Source organism: Diadema setosum, chromosome 10 (assembly GCF_964275005.1).
Source record: "Diadema setosum chromosome 10, eeDiaSeto1, whole genome shotgun sequence".
Classification (NCBI taxonomy): domain Eukaryota; kingdom Metazoa; phylum Echinodermata; class Echinoidea; order Diadematoida; family Diadematidae; genus Diadema; species Diadema setosum.
In genome coordinates this window covers 9758455-9776893 of record NC_092694.1, presented here as the reverse complement: position 1 = coordinate 9776893, position 18439 = coordinate 9758455, and the positions used below count along the sequence as shown (strand labels likewise).

Below are 18439 nucleotides of genomic sequence, written 5' to 3'. Positions count from 1 at the left end.
TGAAAATTTTGACATTTTTCAGTCCAAAAACTGCCGTTTGTAGCTATACTTTTTCGCTTTGGAAATTAAGGGGGGCCGCATCAGGCGCAACTGCTGGCAATTACTGGCAGCAACATCAGGAGAATGGCATAGCAGTTAAATGCGAGCGAGCGGGGCGAGCGAGCTTGAAAAATTTGACATTTTACAGTCCCCAAACTGCCGTTTGTAGCTATATTTTTCGCTTTGGAAATTAAGGGAGGCGCACGTGCTCACAATCACTGGCAGCAACATCAGAGAATGGCATAGCGATTAAATGCGAGCGAGCGGAGCGAGCGAGCTTGAAAATTTTGACATTTTACAGTCTAAAAATTGCCGTTTGTAGCTATACTTTTTCGCTTTGGAAATTTAGGGGGCACACCGAGTGCAACTGCCGGCAATTACTGGCAGCAACATCAGGAGAATGGCATAGCGGTTAAATGCGAGCGAGCGGAGCGAGCGAGCTTGAAAATTTTGACATTTTACAGTCCAAAGACTGCCGTTTGTGGCTGTATTTTTTCGCTTTGGAAATTAAGGGGGCACACCAGGCGCAACTGCCGGCAATTACTGGCAGCAACATCAGGAGAATGGCATACTGATTAAATGCTAGCGAGCGAAGCGAGTGAGCTTGTAAATTTTGACATTTTCCAGTCCTAAAAACTGTCGTTTGTAGCTATATTTTCGCTTTGGAAATCAAGGGGGGCGCACCGGGTGCACCTGCTGTCAATCACTGGCGGCAACATCTTAACATTTTACACTCCAAAAACTGCCGTTTGTAGCTATATTTTTCGCTTTTGTTTGTCCCACTTTTATTTGAGAACCATCCCCCCCCCCATCGACGCCTCTATACATATTAGGTTGCTTTTGTTAAGTTAAAGATCTGCTGCACACTCTTTGATAAATTAGGGAATATACGTCTATGTCAAAAGTGTACAAAGTTTATCCCTTCATTTAAAGCGGACCTTTTGCATGTTCATGATTGCAATACAACGATCTGGTGCATAGTTCTGGCGATATTTGGACAATTTTCCATTAAGAAAGTTCGAGATTTGTCCTCATCTCGGGAATTGCTTGGGGGATAAATGATTCGTCTGTCTAAACACTTCCTTTGGGGCGGGGCAAATGCCCCTTCGCCCCCCCCCCCCCATAGATTCGACGTCCCTGATCTTCCCTTGGTATGCCCATAGATGTATCCTGACTGAGTAATCAGTCACTGTCGTACTTTCTCAGGAATGATTCAGGAAATGGAGGGGATTCAATTATGGTGATAAAGTTGTTGTTATTGTTTGTTTGTATGTTTTCGTACATATTTTGCAGATGGTCCCCAGTTACTCGCGTCATAGCATGTTTACATGTAGACCTGTTGTCAACGCCTGAGCCATACCTTACAGTCTATGTCGATGTTACTTTCTTCGCGAGCGAGCGAAGCGAGCGAGCGCTTGAGAAAATTATACCTTTTCCTACAAGATAGAATACTGTTCAGCTCTGTTACCTGTCTGAAGGCCGGCGTACAAACGTCATGCAATATGCCAAAATTGATACAATCACATTTCTGCTTCCTCCATTTTTCCCCTCAAAATTCAGGGGGGATGATTGTACAGGCCATCCCCCCCCCCCCCTCCTCCATTTCGGGGGGGGGGGGATATATCCCCCCATCCCCCCCCCCCCGGGATTTACGCCCATGGCTTAATGGCGTGCATGATTGGGTATGTGCAAATACACTATCTATCAATTTGGATAAAACTCGATGTATGTTGTTCAGTAATTCAATCTCATCTCTTGATGGTGATGTAATACTTAAGAACAACACAATCAAAATGGTTGAGGAGTTAAAGTTTCTTGGGTTATTGATTGATAATAAGTTGTCTTAGAAACCACACACTGTGCATCTAAATAAGTTACTCTCTACACCGATAGAAACGTTGGAATTATAAACAAGTTGAAATACTTGTTTCCCTCACATGTATTATTGTTGTTATATTCCACACTTGTTTCACCCTATATATAAATTATGGTAATCTTGCATGGGGCAACTCCAATAAGTGTCAGTTGGATAGACTCTCAATACAAAAAAGGGCGATGAGAATAATCTTGAATAAGCCTAGATTAGCTCCTTCAAAATAAGGTGTCGAAACTAAACGATTTGTTCTATTATCAGCTAGGCTGTTTAATATATCAAGCACGCCTTCACGATTTACCTGAGGTATTACAATCAATGTTCATAACAAAATATTAATGATGGAATGCATATAGGCATTCTACACGCCAAGCTTCTTTCTTTCATTTACCACTTCTTCGTACTGAGCTGAAGAACCAGCTGACAAGGTTTCCACACGGTAATCTTCTTTCGAAACTTTAGAAATTGCTCGGTCGAAATGTTAGTAAAATTGTAAACTTCTACTGAATACGGCACAGAAGATGAGCTCGAGTCGCGTGCATTGCCCATTAAAACATTATTGTGTACCTATACCTATACCTTGCGATCGCATGCATGCGCGGCACACGTGTGTGTGTAAATCCAGCAGATGAGTGTACTGTACGTAACAGGTGATAGACCTCTACCGTTCTATTTTCTACCAGCTTAGGCGGCAATTCGCGGTTTTGCACCAATTCGCACTTTTGCACCTCAACAAACGTGGTCGTTCTGCTCCTTCGTTTCTTGTCCATACTCTAGTAGCGGTCGACCTCGTTAGTCTCGTTGTGTTGTTGATTAGAAAGAGCATAGAAATAGACGACATGGAGTTAAAGTGCAACTTGATGTACGTCACAGACTTGACTGTTGCCTATGCGTCGGGGTTCATGAACACACTTATGTGCCTCGAGAGATGCTTCGCATTTCAAGCTCCGTTTTACTATCATAGAATGGCGACTTTGTGCAAGGCTAAAATCGCTGTATTCGTCACACTTTCTCTGTCGTTCCTCATCAATACTCTTCCTGTGATGGGTGTAGGGAGTTACGCCGTTGAAGTCGAAAATACTACTGAGGTCAAATGTAATCCTCCCGGCGAGTCGTGGATCCGAAGCAGTCCAGGCAACAGGGCCTTCACGGCGATCTATCTCGCATTCGGCGTGCTCATGCTGACCTTGATGTACATGTCGAACGGCGTTGTTATTTTCCAGCTACGGCAGCTAAAGAGGAGGGCGAGGTCAGCTGCACTGAAGTCCAGTGAGCCTAAAACAGGCCCACCAAGGCCCTCCACCATCGAAATGCTCACAAGTTACGATAGCCAAAGTGATGTATCCATGGTTGACCCTGGGAAACAGAGAACCAACATTCAGAGTGCAGCATGTCGAACTGAAAGAAGACCTGCCACACGCCATCACTCTTCCCGGCATTCCTGGGGACGTGGGAGTGGGGAGACGACGAGGACTTCGCACGAGAGATCGATCTCCAAGATGGTTGTAGTCATGTCTGTGGTGTTTACCATCTCCTGGTTTCCATATTACGTAATGATTTTAACAGTAAATACCCCATTCTTTTTAATATTGTACGCAACGTAACTGTTCTTGTTAACCGGTATCTACTAGTATGTTGAGTCTATACTGTCTCTGCTGTCTCTACGACCTATATACAGCTTAACGTCATGACATTCAAGTTTTGTTCAATATCAATACAGAGTAAGATATGACATACAGAAATACAGATTTCTTTTTTTCGAAGTCAGGTCAAAGACTAAGGACGATGTGGATCTTAAAAAGAAGTATTACATGTGATAATAACAAAAAATATACACATGCGATTTTGTCATGGCTTAGTAGAGAAATGTTGCATTAATCGTTACACAAATCTTCACTAAACTTCCTGTTTTGACACGAAATCAAAACGAAACCAAAATGCCCTGTTCACCGAATCCTGGACAGATCTTTCATGCATGAAATCATGATTCCGATACAGCTGGCATAGGCATGCAAGATGTCGTCCATTCAGAACAACTGTCCCTTCAGACGAGGAAATGGGGAAGTAAACAATTTTATTTTTTGCCACCATGACAGGGTTCAAGTGTATCAGGGCTATATAGGTATATCAGGACCGTATTGTGTGTGTGTGTGTCTGTGTGTGTCTGTCTGTGTGTGTGTGTGTGTGTGTATGTATGTGTGGGTGGATAACTGCGGGAAACATGTAATGTGTCAAGCGTGTAGGAATCTCGGGTAATAGTACTTCATCATCGAGAAGGTAATTGTGAAGTGAGAGGAAATAGTCGGAAACAAAACCTGTAATTCTCAAAAGCACGTATCATTGCGCGCTTCGTTTATATTGCATTGTCTTCCCATGCACGCGTTCGAAAACGGTCGCTGTGTAAAATGTGAATTAATATCTTTGCGATTTTGGCAATTCAGTCTATTCGCAAAGTAATGGTTGCACACTGTCTGTTATCCGGCTTCAAGTGGGCGTGGTAGACCTTGATGATGTCGGGCAATTCATTTTATTTCACCCCCCTCATTTTCGGCATCGCGGCAAATTCGCTGGCTCTGGTCGTGATTTACAGAGTGCGTCGACGTACCAAGAGTAACCAACGTGGTCGTTCTGTTCCTTCGTTTCTTGTCCACACCCTAGTCGTCGTCGACCTCGTTAGTCTCGTCGTGTCGTGGATTGAAAAGATCATAGATATTAAAGACATCGAATTAGAATTCAAAGTGAGCTACGTCACAAGGTTGACTGTTGGATATGCGTCGGGTTTCATGAACACACTTATGTGCCTGGAAAGATGCTTCGCACTTCAAGCTCCGTTTTATTATCATAGAGTGGCGACTTTGTGCAAGGCTAAAATCGCCGTCTCACTAGTCGAGTCCATTCACTGTGTATATGTTTGCCAAGCTGAAAGTCAATGCGCTTGCGCACTTCAGTCTTTCAGCTCAACTTATGAATAATTCATGTCCTTAAGCGTTTCCATGTACGAAAAAAATATTCGCGACCGGCGACGTGGAAATGGGGAGACGACGAGGACTTCGCACGAGAGGTCGATCTCCAAGATGGTCGTAGTCATGTCGGTGGTGTTTACCATCTCCTGGTTTCCGTTTTACTAATGAGTTTAACCGTCATTCCACCATTTTAACCTTTATGTAATTAAGGCTACCATAGATGGTACCGGTCCGACGGTCCCAGTCGTAGCCAGTCAACAACAACAACAACAACAACAACAACAACAACAACAACAACAACAACAACAACAACAACAACAACAACAACAACAACAACAAAATGATTACCAGTAAATTTCAAGTTTGGACCAGTCGAAAGAGGACAAGTGATGGGTAAACTACTGGTTCGACAGGGACACGTCGGACCAGCAGGACAAAAAGTGGGTTAGGGTGCAACCCTGCTTTGCTACATAACCTATCTATACTCTTGTTATCACGTGTTTTTATGCGTCTTAAATGTATACTTTTAGTGTATACTATAACTCAAACGTACTAACAATACTTCTTCCTTATTTCTTTATATTGTGTATTGACGTATTTTACCATTTAAAATTCCATGTGTTGTCAGAATTATCAGAAACATTGCAAACTAGCTGTTGATATTCAGCCATTTGGCTTAGACGACTGTCTGAAACGTAAAATCATGAACCATGAACAATTAACACCAACCTTGTTATGACTATTGCTACTATATTGTCATAATCACCTCTTTATTATCTTTATCATGCAATTATTACGAAAGCACTTTCGTAAATAGTAGTGTCATATTGCTGGGGAGAAGGGCACATTGTCTTCTGTCAGCTAATGGTGTTAAGATGTTAAAATTAAAGCACCGTCCTGTGTGAGAATGTTATAAACTGTGTCCTACGGTAAATCGATGCCCCGGTTATATATGGAGTCAAACATAATTGTATTATATTGTACTCTTTGTGACGACGAAATCCATAAAACCATAACATACGTGTTACAGCATAAGAAGAAACAGCTGCTAGCATAGATCTGTTTAGCAATGCGAACAGGACATTTGTGATACATCTTGTCCGCCTTGGACTACTCAAAACATGATTATAAACATACTTATTATCGTCATTTCGGAGTTATTTGTTCCAAGTTCATCTTGTCACTGTCGGCAACCATGGATAATCTGGGGGTATAGAGTCGGTATACAGAGTCGCTGCTCGGAAAGCAGTAGATGGCATATTTGATTCCCTCTGGATCCCCCCCCCCCCCACACACACACACACATGCTTGGAAAAATGTACACACCAGCCAGTTGCAATCTGACAGATTTCATTTGTACAGAGTTCAGACAAATTGAAAAAAAAAATTATGAAAAGCCTGGATTGGGAGAGGGGAAAAAATACAGATATGGATGACAGAATTTCACAAAACCATACATGCAAAAGCTCTTAGAATACCCCTTTAAATTACTATAGAAAGAGGAAACGCCTACTGTAGATGAGTAAAAATATAGAACAAGACAAAGCAGTTACGCGTATGTATACCTTTCCTGCGGCATAGCGTGCTTGTGGTTGGACGAAAAATAAGTACGCTATTATTTCCTGAGATGGGTTATTCTTTTCGTGCTTTCAATTTATTCTATTGTGTGGTTATGGCTGGATAGATTCATTTGAAACTGAAGAAGTGTTAGCGCACTTGTGACGCTTATTGGTATACAAAGCGGCCTCCTGTTTCCTGTTACTTTCCCATGACTCGGGCTAAAGGGGCATTCCAGACGATTTTCATAATCTTACATCATGGAGGACATAAATCGACAGATCCATATAAAGATTTGTGGATTTTATTGTGGTCCTTGAGGAGAGAAATGAATACTCTGAAAAACCAACAACAAAGTACACTGAACAGGGATGATGACATAGGAGCCTCACATATTTCAGAAATGTAGCAATGTAATACCATTACGATACCATGTGCTTAAAAATTTCACCTGTGTGTAGAATTTATACACGCCTTCTTCCTTTGTTCTTCTTCCTTATAAAAGCTCCTACTCATGCATTCTTATAGTGAGGCTGTTCCTTGTCCATTGTTTTGTTATAAATTTTGAAAACGTTCTTACTCCTCATCCCAATCACTATGAATTCTGAAACTTTGTACCCAGTTAACCAATTCATAGTTGTCCATAATCATGTAAAATTCTGAAAATCATCGAGAGGTCTCCTTTTATATAATAAGCCAACTTCATTTTGGTCTCGTATGACTGCACGTAATACGTAATACGTGTGAGATATGTTGTGTATCGAAAAACACAATTTTGTTTTCGCCCAAATCTTTACCATGTTTGATCAGCATGTTCTTTACCGTGTTCAGTCATGCGTAGTCATCTTTGATTTTCATTATGGATATCATGCCTCACAGATATATCAGAATTCAAGCACCATAACTCACTCTATCATTATTTACCATATCTTGCCCTGAATGAGGACACGGACAGAAAATCAAATGATAAACCTGCGTCAATGTCGGACTTGAAATGAGATAGTTACGCATGTGTTCTCCAAAACATAGCGACAATTGTCGTTACTGCATGTGATTTTCGTAATTTCAAAGATTCATTAATTCAAAAAAGAAATAAGGCGCCTTAACTATTCCCGAAGTTCGTTATTCCAAGACGAAATCCAAACATCTGCATACACCTTTTCTGCAAGGATTTGTTGATTAGAGAGAGAGAGAAAGACAGAAAGAAAGAAACAATTCGATTTTATATATACATGTATATATATATATATATATATATATATATATATATATATGTATATATATATATATATTCTTTTTTTTTGGGGGGGGGGGGTTGTTTTCAAACTATGCAACAATGTATGATAGGGAAGACAAATAATTCCATACACGTGGTCCACGATTTGGCTAAAAATTATGACGAGTCTATGGCTTTCAGGATGGTTATCGATAGTAATCAAACGACTGCCTAGTTGTTTGCGAAGTTTACAGTGATTAAAAAGATTTCAAAATCTTAGGAAGACGATAAAATGAATTTATAGATAAAACAGTATAAAAAGTAGGGGTATCATTAATTGTCACTTGATACAATGGGAGCTGCACGTCACGAGCACACCCACGAATCATACAGCCCACGAGTCATGCAGCCCATGAGTCATACAGCCCACAGCCCACGGTGCCTGCCCCATAAAGTCGAACATAATTCATGAACTAAAGCTTTACCTCAGCAGCAGATAGCATTTATCAGTTTACCTGTCCGATTAGTAACATAGTCGACATATTGTGTGTGCCTAACCTGATTGGGAATTTGATTCTTCTGACAGTATAAATTATACAAAGAATACGCAACGTCAATATCTAATTATCGACTGACAACTATATCTTTTGTATCAAGTAACTGAGGGATAAAGCTGCCCTTCTTTAATACACGTTTGTCTCTTTTTCTATCTTTTATGAACAAATTCCGTGTCGGCATGGATCGTACTCTCTGCTCCCATATTTTCTGTCGCCTGTCCTAACTAGGTCGGGCTATTTAGGCAGATGATAGAGCCGGGGGGGGGGGGGGCTCCCAGGCCCCCCTCCAGATCTTGGCCGTCGACAGCGCAATCGCGACGAAAATCGGCACACACGTTGCCTATGACGAAATCTAAAGTACCATGAAGTTATTTTTTTTAAATCATCATTTATGCTAATTTATGCATAACGATGCAAGAAGTCAGACAATTTGGTATAAATCACTAAATAAAGCTCAAAACAGGCACATTTTTTTGTGTGTGTGAATATTCTTTTTAGTGTCCTTAGCAAATGTAAGAGAAAAAAATTGTGCTATCAGAAAAAAATTCTTAAGTATTTAATTGTTTTTTTAATTTCTTATCTATTTTATTGTTTTTTCGACTTTATGTTTATCATTGTATTTTCGATGAAATTTGTCCGCGACATTGTTCCGAACAAGAAAGTATATTAATCGATTTTAATCAATAAAACCCCAAAATAATCATGCTTTTATGACATTTGTCTGTAAGCACAGTTTGCATTGAAATTGTACATGAATTCACGTTTTTGAGCAATTTTTGGTCTGATATGCACGTACATATTTATGCGCAACTTCGGAACCGCGTGCCCGGGCATCGCAAATTTGGTGTCAAAAGATGCGGGAGACTGGAAAGAAAAGGTCATGAAACGTCGCGGCGATAGCTTTTCGCGATAGCGATACATCGCGCGGAACGTCGAGGGGAGGGGGGGGGGGGAGCTCGGAGCCCCCCACCCAGCCTAGTTAGGGTTAAGTGTCAATAATTTATTTTTGTTATGATTTTCGTCATTCATTTTAGCATTGGCGCTATCATTTCTAAGGTTTGAACGTAAACAAACCCACTGACCATACTGACATAGTACCAGGACGATGGGGAAATAATAATGTGGGAAGTGACTTTGTTGTTGCAGTGACATCGGAGCTCTGTAATGACATTCTTCACTTTCACATCTCTAATTAAGAGGAGTGCGTCAGCTGAAAACATTAGAGAGCATGGTATTTGTAGTCTTTGGGGGAAATGCTATGTGGCGCAAGTTTCGATGATTTGTCACTTGTTTCCTTTTGCCTGGACAGAATCGCATTGTTGGCTTGTTAATTGGTTTTGTTGTTTGTGTCAGGAAAAGTGTCTCGACACTGTGCTCGAGGTGGCGAAACGATGTCCTCTCCTCTGCGATTCGTGGTACTATCATCTCCATTCATGATTTTCATTAGCAATGTCTACCACCACTGCCTTCATAGTCGTTTGAATTTCACAATGTCTGCGTGGGCTGCTGATGGTGATATAAGGATTTTGATAATAATAGTGACTAATTGTTTAGCGCAAAGGTCCACCTTTCAGTGTTCATGGCCCTTGATGACTTTTGATGACAGTACTGACCATGACATGCGCAAAATATCATCATTCTCGTTATAACCCCAAAAAATCCTGGAAGATATACAACGTAGATAAAAATGCTGGTACAAACATTCAGCGATATAGTTTGAGAACAACTTGCCCCCACCTTAAGTGCGTGAAGGTCTTGTTTTTGTTTTTGTTTGTGTTATCTATGTTCACCACGTGAATTTAGATATGTGTGCGTAGTCCTACGCATATTTTTGTTTCATAAGTTTTAAAGAACCAACCTATACGCCTCTGGCTGATGTTAGTTTCGTGAATAAATCACTTGAATATGAATTGAGTGATCCCAATCTTCCACTTTTCAGTGTATGCGTCCGTCCATGTGTACTGTCAAATTACTTTCCTTTTTCTCTACCTCCCCCCTCCTATGTTTCGATGACGTAGATTCAGAGACTGTTGAAAGTACTCGACGTCGCCCAGCCGGACTGGTATCTCTACGTCGTCATCTTTCTCCTGGTCAGCAACCATGTCATCGACCCCTTCGTCTTCGTCTTCATGAAGCAGCAGAGTCGAGACGCGCTCAGAGATCTGTGCATGGAGGGGATCTGCTTCAGAAAATGGCGGACCCACCTTGGAGCGGAGGCTAATGATCGAGGCTCAAGTGGTAGGAAACCACAGGGATATTAATGATAGCTTTATGTTGGCTGACTGTGTCATCGTTGAACCCCTAGTGCCATTACTAAATCATGCAATTACGTAAACCACTTTATCGAAATACTTTTGGCCACAAACCCTAACGCGGAAAGAAAAATCATAACTTTCACATCTCGTGAGTGAAAAGCATCACTTTCGTGACTCCTATTACATGTTTCATAAAGATTTGTTGTTTTTTTTTTCCTGTGGAAAAACATCTGAAATGAATCTGTAGGTGCACGTGGCGTAATCTCGACGTCAAAACATATTTTCCCCGAACCGTGTTTATGTGATTGACTTCTTTCAGTTGGTTTTATGTGATGAGTTCTTCAAACAAATTGGGACAAAGTGCACGAAGTTATGAGAGAGTTAAGATAATCTTGTAAAATACCAAAATCTTTTGCGAATTTATCCAGCTTTTACCTGGACAGGTGACATACATTTTATTCTATTCCCATCTTATTATGTACTCTCCAGGAAATACAACCCTGTCTGTTTTTTGTTTTGTTTTGTTTTTTTTCTTGTCGTTCTATTTGTAATTGTTGTTGTTTTTTTTTTCTATCGTGAAGTCTCTTTTCTCATGCGCCATCTCACTCTTTCTCACACAGGGACTGAGGGGCAAAAACCCACCAGGCAAGAGGCCGAAACATCGGGCGCACGCTACCACCAGCCGCACGCCTGAGCTGGGTGTTCGGGGCATCCCTGGTTCCTATTAGGATGGACACAGTATTGTGGTGGAGACATGATTCGGGTATTAGAGTCCTTTTAAAGGGACTCTAGAGTCGGGAAAGACGGAAACGCCCTAACAGCCAGGACAGTGTCATTCAGCATCTAGTGATGTACATGTGGACACAGACTGTAGAACTACCATGAAACCTTGCTATGAAGCCTCTACCAAAAACCCCGGATGTGAAATTGGACAGAGGGACAATTGATGTGTGTTGTTGTTGGGTTTTTTTAAGTCCGTTTTTGACAGCTATTGTTATTACTGTTTATACTGTCTCCATGAGATTATAACCATTGACTGGTACTCTCACAAACCTAACTTTTGTTTTGGTGATGTACACAATATTTTAGATGTGAGAGTCGTCAGATAGTCTTACAGGTACTTCAGTTAATACCCTTGTGGAATCCAGCAGCGCGCGCACGCGCAAAAAAGGGGGGAAGACATTTCTCACAATAGCCGGGTTCACACGTACAAATTAGCGGGATGACGATCGCGATCCACATCTCGAGTTTTTTTGCGAGCGTCCACACGTACCAACTTAGCGGGATAGCGATCGCGATCGGTATCCCGCTAATTTGGCGAGCGTCCCGAATTATCCCGCTAATTGCCGATAGAGATAACAGCAAAGCCTGCAAACTGGGTCACACAGCGCCCTTCTCTATCACCACCTGTGCGCACTTTCCTTTGTCCATTGTCTTTTACGCGTCAGTGGTGTGGTTCGCGCGCTGTTGTTGCTGTGCTCCAAAGAGGTGAAGGACCTCTTCGCAGACAGAGGCCTCGCTGTTGTGATATGCGCATTGCATGATGGGATGTAAAAACTCGAGATTCTAATCCCGACCGTTCACACGTACCAGCGCGGGGCCAATTATCCCGCTAATTGACGAACCAGCGCAAGATTTCTTGGGATTAGCATCGCGATGCTTATCCCGCTAATTTTCGGGTTTTTTCTGTCCACACGTGCAAAAAACTCGGAATGACGATCGCGATGCAAATCTCGAGATTTGTATCCCGCTAATTGGTGCACGTGTGAACCCGGCTATTGATATCGCTTCAGAATACCAGTGTAAGGAGACGTTGCAGCCCGAGAGGAAAACGTATGAAAATGTGTCGTGCATTTTTTCGTCATCATTTTTTTTAACTTATATTCTTTTTACTCTGTTACTGCACACATCTCTACGTGGATACTAGAAGTAAAACTTACTGGCATCATTTCTGAAAGATGAAAAGCACAGTGAGTTACATGATAGGCCTACTTAGAGTATGTGGTCCCGGAACTTCATATCACTGACCCATGATTATTCGCCTCGCATTTCGGCGGCTGCAGACGTATTAAACCATTTTTACTTCGTCTCCTCTTCGGCTTTTCCAATCTGGTTCATTTTTTTTTTCTTTTTGAAGCGCCAAATGGTAAATGAGCCTCTTAAAGGGGATGGCTAGTAACTGATCAGTGGGAATCAGTTGGAATGCTGGAGGGTGATTGTTTCAATCCTTGTGGGATTAATTTAAGAGTACATTATATATCTATTGTTGTGTGAAAATTATTTGCTTCAGAATGGTCTCATATTCAAGTAATGTGCAATTTAATGTTTCCAGGTTAGCGTGCCTGGTCAGTGACGGGGCATTAATCTGCACATTACTTGAATATGAGACCGTTCTGAAGCAAATAATTTTCACACAACAGTAGATATATAATGTACTCTTAAATGAATCTCACAAGGATTGGAACAATCATCCCTCAGCATTCCCACTGATTCCCACTGATCGGTTACTAGCCATCCCCTTTAAAAAAAAAAGAAAAAAGAAAGAAACAAAAAAATGTCCCGTTGCCTCCTCATTTCATTGCCCACCATGTTTGTGCATTTTGGTCTACTGTGATGTTTTGAAGTGTTGTGTGTGGTGTTTGCCCTTCATCATGAATATTCATGAGGCCGTGACGTTATCTCATACTATTTTCCGTTACCATGGTTGCAGTCATAATGCCGGGCGACCGTCAACGTGGCCAATAATTCTTGATTAAAGAAGTTAAAATACGACATATTTTGTTTTGTTTTGTTTTTAAAGTATACAAGAACAGATGATGAATATGACTGTCAAGGAGTAGGAACACAATCTTATTCTCTGATCGATGCTGATACGTGTATTTTTGTATGACGTAACATGATTCTTTCTATGTCAAAGTCAAGGTTAAAGTCAATGTCGTTATTATATGTGTATGTGTGTGCGCGCGCGTGTGTGCTTTATTGTATGTTATGTTAATTCATTTCAAAGAAACCGTATACAATCAATTAAGTAAGCAAGGCAGTAAAGTAGGCCTATAGAGTATTTATGTAGCGATTCCATACACAATGGGAGAATAGCCTCATTAATGACAACCCTTTCGCACAAAGTATGTGTCTCACCAATGACAACCCTTTTGCACAAAGTACAGTATGTGTTTCATCAGTAACGACCTTTTTGCACAAAGTGCACTTATGTGTTATACGTAGAAAGAGTCCATCCCTTATACGTGTGTATTATTTAATGCATAAAGAGATCATGTTTGCTACTCTTCATTTTCGAAGCAACCCAAACCATGTTATTAGATAATACCTGAAGAAGAAAATGGCACCGCAGTGGCCACATTGACAGGATGTTGAACAAAGCTGTAAGGCCTAAGTAAATGATATGTGTGAGAAAATGAAACAGTATATTGCTGATATTGCCCATTTCAAATTACACAACTAGAGGCTGTCGCACGCAATCGGTGTCACATGATAAGGCATGACAATGAAATAGGGCCTGCACATTACTTAATGGATAAAAGAAAAAGCGAAAGTAACCATATTATGCTCAGATAAGTTGTAAGCGGGCATTCAGAAACCACTTATCAACCCAATTTACCACATCCTGAAAATTACACAATGTCCACAAGGCACGAGATGTTGTTTGGACAGGTTTCGTTTCTTTCTTTCTCTCTCTCTCTCTCTCCCTTTAAATTCTGCACATTGATAAAAATGGTAAATTGTTCGAATACGGACCAGATATCCATGTAGAGGCTAAACTAATATTCTGCACTGTGAACTCGGTTCCTTGAATACACTGCATAAATAAATGCTGTAAAAACCGGCGTGGCATAATATGAAAGCGCGCTTTAGATCTGCGACGCGAACGCTACGAGGTCGCAGCCTGCCGTGTTGGACAACGGAAACAGCTGTCTCGCGCATGTGCAGATCACCATATTTTGCCTAATTAGCGTCGTCCTAGCCTTCGCGTCGCAGATCTCAAGTTCACTGCGAGAATTCTCATCATAGTAAAACATGAGAGGGAGAACCGAGACTTTGATACAAATGTAATCATTCATAATACTGAACACGTGCAGTAGAAAACAGAGAGAGAGAGGGAGAGAGGGAAAGAGAATGAAGACGGACAAGCGTGTTATAACCTGTAGAAATGCTGTCTCTTGAAGTTGGTAACCTTCATCATACAGTTCTATCGTCTTGGTGCTTTGCGTACAATATATACCTCTAATGTAGTGTAGATGTTTATCTCTGTCCAGAAGAATGTTCTCACATAACAGCGTTTAACATCGAACAATAAAGGGGAGAGTTGAACGCGCGAATGAGGAGGCTACTGGCTTTCATGAGGGAGGTCAGTCTCGCCTCCCTGCTTTCATGTTCGTTAATCTATAATTGCCCATGCACTATTAGTCACTTTATCATGCTGAATTGTCAGCTGAAACTACTCAGCCATTAAGCCTTGACATAAGTCTAGTTATGATTATCCATACGTCGAAACTGTCCTTGTGTCACTCATGATATGATAAAGTTCGGTAACTTGACCCATCAAGAATGATCGTACGGCTTGAATCGTCACAACGGAAATTTAAAGGTGTATTCTGGCTGTGAATACTCCCTCGTGAAATTAAGCTTGGTGCTTTGACAGTGCAGAACCTGATTTTATGATCAAGAATACCCAGGATAACAGGATACTTTGAGTGAGCTATATAGGTTTCAATGACACAGTTGATCTCATGCATTACAGCATCCTTTCTGCCTGGCTAAATTCCTTGAACGCTCACATAACCAGCATGATGAGTATGGTAAATAACTGAACAGAATATTCTTGTTTCATACTCGCCTCAACATATTGGTTGGTGACATTAACCCGTTCTACGCTGGAACCTGGTCGCCTGCGTATTAAGTCTATGGGTATTTCAGAATTCAGTATGGAGCGGGTTGAATTATGAATACACTGTTCATCTGCCGAGACCAGGACGGGTGAGCTCCATTCTGAGTTTTATTCGAGTGAAGCGGCTGACGCAGAGACTAGTATATAGACTCGTGGGAGAAGTGAACAGTACTTTGACATCATTTGCCATGTATTTATAACGGCAGGTCTTGTAAATTTCATTTCATATGTGTATATCAGGTTGACAGAATTAGTGCATTGGTCGATGAGACCCATGAATGTAAGTGATGAAATGACGCACAAAATGTGTGACTTTGAAAAAAATAGTAATATTAATGAATCAATAATAATATGTTCAAGTCTATAGATAAAAGTATTAAAGGGGTGGTACAGTTTTGGTTGAGGTGGGAGTCAGGTTTCAACTTTTTACGAGATGTTTAGAAACCACTTATATAAAATAGTAAAGGGCATAATATATTGTAATTATAAGAGGTACTCAAAGTTTATTGGATGAAAAGGCCTATAATAGGCGGGTCACCTTTTATGAAGGATTTCTTTGTTTCTGGATGTCTCGGCCATTTAAAAAAAAAAAACGATTTTCATCAAATTAACACTGAATTACTCTGAGAACTGAATGCCTTTTACTACTTTATATAAGCGGTTTCTCTAGTACAAAGTTAAAAGCTGACTACCAATCTCAACCAAAACTATACCATTCCTTTAATATGCCTCACCAATGTTCATGAGGCTTTGTGTTTCGTTGCTTGGAAATGCACGTAATCATTGCAATTTGTCGCATCATTATTTACAGACAAGCAATTCCTTCGCTCTTTGTACACCAATGGAGAATAAACCACTTGTTACCATTCGTGCAGACGAAATTCTTTGACTTTCAGTTCTGATTCTTCCTGGTTTCCCTATTTCCTCAAAGTGAACTGCAATCTAAGGAAAATGAAAGTAAGTGAGTGTATACAGGAAATCAGCAAAGGGAAATTGAAGAGAGAGAGAAGAAGATGGAGAGAGACGGAGAAAGAAGGAATGTGAAGGGGAGAGTTTCAATACCTTGGTATTTGATTAAAACATGGTTAAAGGTCCTGTTTACCTTTGGGAGCAGTGATTTAAAAAATATTCAAGATATCACTTTTGATGCATATGTGTGGGAGTCAGTTGTATCACAAAACATCCTACCACATATTTTTTTTTTTTGCATTAAAGCCTAAAATATAAGGAGATATTATTTTTCTCATTAAACCATAACTGTAGACGGTTTAGTCTGGAAATATTTTCATTATAACTATTGTTCACATTTTATATATCTAACAAAACTTAACATCGATTATACTGGTTTAAATTTTTACATTACAGTAGTTGTTTCTATCCCTAACTCACATTTTAGAACTATTTTGAAGCACTAATGCTGGGTTTTTGTTTCATCGGCAAATGGTAAATTATGCCTTTAACGACTATCACAGCGCATTCGTATAGAGCTCATGCAGCTCTGAGTTTAAAGGGATGATATCGATCTGATCGAGATGGGGATTCAGGTTTTAACTTTTTGCGAAATAATGAAACCACGTAAATGAAATATAAGAGCATGCAATGCTAAGGGGAAGGGAAAAGATGTTCAATGATTATTGCTGTTGAAATGGCTCTTTCATATTTCTTGAGAGATTTCTCATTATCTCAAAAACTCGTCATAAAAAAAGAAACAACGGTGAAAGCCTGAAGCTCCATATCCACCGCAACTGTACCATCCCTTTACCTATTTGTGTGGTGTAAATGCTGACTGGAAGGGAAACCCCACAGCATTTTACATTTTTTCCTATGTCCGTAGCAAAGAAAGAGTATTTAGATGAGAAAACTTGCTGGAGTTTTTCCAACAACAAAGCTGCACTTCGGGCAACACTTGCAGTCTGACAACTTGTTTGTTACAAGTTCTGATGATATTGTTTTCAGTCATTGGAAATAAATAAATGCATTCGAAAATCTCTTTTTGCGAGGTCCTATGGTTAAAATCACCGGAATATGGGTTTGTTGTTAAAGAGATTATTATTTAATAAGCGTCACTGCATCAGAGTTAAGAGGGGTTTTTATGGTGGAAAATGCACTGGTTTACAATACTTAACTTACCATACATGCAGTACCTGTCGTCATTTGAGATGGGGTTTCAGGTTTAGCGTTTCTTTTGTATAAGATAATGTGAAACCTCTATATAATGAAATATGAAAGAGCACATAAATCTAAGGGGAATTCAAAGTGTTTTGAGAAAAACTGGTTCTGAAATGGCTGAGATATCCCCCTCCCCCCCCCAAAAAAAAAACCACCACACAACAACAACAACAACAAACAATAGAGCGATCCTAATAACTGAATACACGGACCCACCTTTTATTAGGGTCGATTTGTTTTTAATACTTTGGGCTTCTTTTATATCTAATCCATTTCAAAATCGATTTTCATCAAATAAACTTTGAATTTCTCTAGAATTGTATGTTCTTTAACATTTCAGAAGTGGTTTCTTAGTATCTCGCAAAGGGTTCAGAGCTCAATTTTCATCTCAACCAATGCTATACCATCCCTTTTTTTTTCAACTTCGATTATTCAAGCATAATATCCTGGTTGATGCTACGATCCTCGAAACATCATACATGTTATAATAGACCTATATAGGCTGACGCGTTCACAAATCAATACAGCGAAGTGTTGGGTAAAGTGATGTGTACAGTGAGATTTATGGCAACGTGGGTGCAGTGAGTGGAGTGAAGTGAAGTGGCTTCCTGTTACAAAATAATTATGACTGGTTTCACTCTGGAACATTGTTAGCTTGAAGAAGGTATCATAGTAATAGAATGACAATACAATAATGATATTTAGAGTGCATCAAGTATCAAAGTTTCATCGGTTTAAACCCTTTTATGCATGCTTTGTGTGCCGACTGGCACGGAAAATCCCATACATAACATTGTACACACTGCCCAAAGTCCCTGGCATGGAAATAGTTAATTTGATATACTAGCTGTGGCTCGGGACACTGGACATTGACGTCGGACCACCAAATTTACCAAGAGGCTAT

At 40.3% G+C, this 18439-nt stretch overlaps 1 protein-coding gene across 2 annotated transcripts in view; it reads left to right on the top strand.

Moving 5' to 3' along the window:
* Nucleotides 1–11531, top strand: part of LOC140234337 (uncharacterized) — a 45515-nt gene extending 33984 nt beyond the window's left edge. The window contains exons 1-3 of one of the 2 annotated variants that reach the window (XM_072314396.1): nt 2827–3462; nt 10224–10443; nt 11081–11531. In XM_072314396.1, the coding sequence (XP_072170497.1) occupies nt 2827–3462; nt 10224–10443; nt 11081–11154 (930 nt within the window). In that variant the 3' untranslated portion in view covers nt 11155–11531. Of the gene's footprint in view, nt 1–2826; nt 3463–10223; nt 10444–11080 lie in introns of those variants that run through there. The other variant, XR_011901618.1, reaches the window with a different exon arrangement.
* Nucleotides 11532–18439: the final 6908 nt, after the last annotated feature.